A 3,766-nucleotide genomic window follows, 5' to 3' on the forward strand; every position below is an offset into this window, starting at 1 on the left:
GGGGGGGGCTGCCCATTCATTTAAAGTGACAGTGCCTCTTTAAACACGCAATTAAAGCTCCGCAAGATAAAAATGTAAAATTCCAAAACCATTTAGGGATATGTATGTATGTATGTATGTATGTATGTATGTATGTATGTAATATATATAATCTATAGATATCTATATATATATAAAATGCAGCTTTTGCTGACAGCAAGTTTATACAGAGTCCGCCTCATTTCCTGGCTGGAGGATGCCCATCATGTAACCTCCTGTATCTCCCCAGCCTGACTGTGCTTGGTCCACTCCTTTTATTCATTGATTTGACGTATTTCAACCATGGAGGCTCAGCATCACACGTGGGCATTACATATGGCAGTCAGCGTGCAAATACAGCCTGCCTAGGAATGCCCACTTTTCCAAATCAAGGCATTTTGATATCCGCATAACTCCTCCCAAGAGCTGAGCTTTAAGAAATCATGGAATTGCAAATGAGCAAAAAGGCTCACAAGATCTAACAAGTAAACCCAAAAGTTGAGAAGGTCCCACAGACATCATCATCTAAAATCGATATTCCTTACCTTTAAATCTTTCCACCCCTCAAGAAGTTTGGAAGCCAGCTCGCTCATGTCAATCATCTTATCCGGCTGCTCCTGGCTCCTCTCGCTTTCCACGTCGGAGATGCCCTCTTCCTCATCCTGCGATGGGGTCCCCACTGCAGGTGTCTCTTCTACCTTTAGCCCGCCAGGGTCTTTGGACTCCATTTCAGAGACTTCGACACCGGACGGCGTTTCCTTGCTCACTTCTGCAGCTTGGTCATCCTCGGTTTTGGGGACAGGAACTGGCTGCTCTTCGGTGGGTGTTGGGGGCTCCTCGGATTTGATCTCCTCCTTCAGTTTCTCCCCTTCTTTTTGTTCATCGACGGCGGGCGTCTCTTGTTTTACGGACACTTCTTTTATTTCGACTTCGCTGGTGGCATCGGACGCTGCGCTGTCCATGCTGTTCTCGCTGACGATTTTCAGCCTGCGCAGAACCAGTTTCTTGGGGGTCTCGCCCTCCACCTCCGCGCTCAGCTTGGTGGCAGGATCGGGAGTGTTGGCGGGGGTGTTGAGCGGGGTGTGCGCCCGGGACGTGTTCTCGCTGGAGTAGCCATCGCCTTCACTGAGCTGCGGAATGGCCATTTTGGTCTGAGACCATCGCTGTATGATGGGGAGGATCTTACTCTCTTCCAGCATGTTTTTATTGGGGATGGGGAGAAGCTCCAACGTTCTGATGATCTAATGAGAGGGCAGAAGAAAAATTATGCATTAGCAGTGCAGCATTCAAGTCCGTCATATATTGACTTTTGAGTCCACTGAACTCCAGGCACCTTTATCAGTATTATAGAAGTACATTTCTACCTTCTATTTCTACAGATATGATCTTCCTTGTGCAATGAAAGTATCCACCACTGCTCAATCCTTACTGGAATGCAGCAAACATACTGTATGAAGACCAGTGGCTGCTGTGCCTGCTCCTTCCAGAGCCCCCGGCATGTCACTTCTCTGTATTTGGAGTCCAACAGAGGCGGTTGGCAACATTACATTGCCACTCATTCTTCCAGGATGGGTAGCGCTCATGTAATGACACATGAGCACTGCTCAGGCCTGGGGTACTGTGAGCTGATGTCCCCCCCCAGCTCGCAAGAAATGGGCAGAATGTTCTAAAGTGTCATTTTGCCCCGAAGAGGACCGCCGGCGCTGGACCGAGGAGGAAGCCAGGCACAGCGCTGGAGCATGGATAGGGTAAGTGATGATTGCCAACTGGGGGGAGGCGAAAACTTAAATTGAGGTTTTACTTTCTAGTCACTTTACCTGCAAACAATGACTAGAGTTTAAAGCACCTAATCCCCCCCCCCTCCATAAAAAAAACCTTTATTATTTTCTTTGATGCTGTTCCCTGCAGACTCAGCTAGCCTGTCCTCTTCTGGGTTGAATGAGGTCAAGGGTCATTCAACCTACTAACATCAATAGATGGCACCATTCTGCATTTCATAGGATGCATCCACCACTGAAGCAAGAAGAGGGTAAAGAGGACTTGTGATGTTATGAGACTGAAGAGACCTTAACCTGGCGGTCTGATTATGTCAGCATTTCTTTTTTTTTCTTCTATTTTTCACTTTGAAATGTCCCACCGGTTCCACCCCCCGCAGCAACGGCGCTCAAGGAATCTGGAAGACGGATGCCGGCATCGGTCGGAGGACACAGCGGGGCTCGTAGGGACAAGGTAAGTGACGCTACAATGTAATCCTGAGTGTGGCTCGGGGTTACTGCTTTTGGTACTGAAAATTAACCCCGAGCCACACTCGGGAATACCGCCAGGAAGGTTAAAAAAAGACATGTATATTTTTTTTTTTCAAAGACTGTGGGGATGCTCGAAAAGGAGGAGGGGTATTGCCTTCTGAGCCTAAAGATACCCACTAAAATTGCTGCATGTCAAAGTGATTGGCAAGTATAGGTCTAACGGTTGGTTTATTAACACATGACATAGTAACAGCCGACATGCTGATGGACATTCACACACCTCGAATTGCAGCTTGATGCTGTTGCTTGTGTTACCCCGGCTGTCACCGAGTTCAGCCATCCAGATCCACAGAAGAGACAGGCCGTGACACTCCAGGAAGAACTTCAGACAGGACTGAGACTGTGTGTTCTACAGGCAGAAAACATAATATGCTTCATGTTAAATCATGTTATATGCCCGGCGTATGTAAGCGTACTATACAAGTTACAGCTCCACTATATCTAAAACACAACCTTGGAACAGTATATAAAAGATGCATAAAAACAGCCGGTGCCTCTTTACCTTGATTAGCTTCAGACAGGTGAGCTTCTGTTCCAGCGTCTCAATTCGGACCATTAACCGAGACAGGCTAAGGGCCTGATTCTTGTCCGACAGACCTTCCCCATTCTCCAGGAGAGCCTCCAACTCTCCGTCCACCTGCAACAGTACAACAAGAAGCCACGTTACTGCCGCTGGTGACGGGCAAGATAGAACAGACCGACCGAGCTGAGATATGAGAAAAGGGATAGACTTCAGAAACCAAGAGACAAGTGTCACACGTACGTCGGGGATCCAGCGGCGGCTTTATTCAGAGTGGTGGCGCTGTGGCCAATCAGGAAACAGCTCTCCTGATTGCCGTGGCTTTAAATTGCAAAGTAACACGTGGATCAGCGTTCAAGCAATGCACTGCTAAGCGTCAGCCGAGACCCCTGCTGCAGTACTTCAGTACACCCCTCAGTATCTGAGCATTCTGGATCACCTGTGCGCCCTGTGACTCAAGTGCAGCCTGCAGCATCCGGTGTCACCTAGTGACCCCGGTGTACCCCATTACTACAGTGCATCCCGCAGCATTAAAGCGTCCCGTGTCATCTAGTGACCCCAGTGCGCCCCGTGTCATCTAGTGACCCCAGAGCGCCCCGTGTCATCTAGTGACCCCAGAGCGCCCCGTGTCATCTAGTGACCCCAGAGCGCCCCGTGTCATCTAGTGACCCCAGTGCGCCCCGTGTCATCTAGTGACCCCAGTGCGCCCCGTGTCATCTAGTGACCCCAGTGCGCCCCGTGTCATCTAGTGACCCCAGTGCGCCTTGTGACTTCAGTGCACTCCAGTGCATCCCGTGTTATCTAGTGACTTCTAGTGTGCCCTGCGCTTCTGTGGCACGTGCATTTCCACACAGTCTCTGCCAAGGTCAGCAATCACCTGGATTGTCCTGCTCTCAGCGGATACAGAAGAAGGAGGCCGACA

At 49.5% G+C, this 3,766-nt stretch overlaps 1 protein-coding gene across 1 annotated transcript in view; it reads right to left on the minus strand.

Moving 5' to 3' along the window:
• LOC108799901 (histone-lysine N-methyltransferase SETD2-like) overlaps positions 1–2,961 on the minus strand; it is a gene marked incomplete at its 5' end in the record, with an annotated part of 34,963 nt that extends 32,002 nt beyond the window's left edge. The window contains 3 exons of the mRNA XM_018571837.1: positions 564–1,259; positions 2,545–2,673; positions 2,827–2,961. Coding sequence (XP_018427339.1) covers positions 564–1,259; positions 2,545–2,673; positions 2,827–2,961 — 960 coding nt within the window. The remainder of the gene's footprint in view (positions 1–563; positions 1,260–2,544; positions 2,674–2,826) is intronic.
• Between the last annotated feature and the right edge of the window lie 805 nt (positions 2,962–3,766).

The sequence above is a fragment of the Nanorana parkeri genome, unplaced genomic scaffold (genome assembly GCF_000935625.1).
Source record: "Nanorana parkeri isolate BGI_ZX_2015 unplaced genomic scaffold, ASM93562v1 scaffold1851, whole genome shotgun sequence".
Lineage (NCBI taxonomy): Eukaryota > Metazoa > Chordata > Amphibia > Anura > Dicroglossidae > Nanorana > Nanorana parkeri.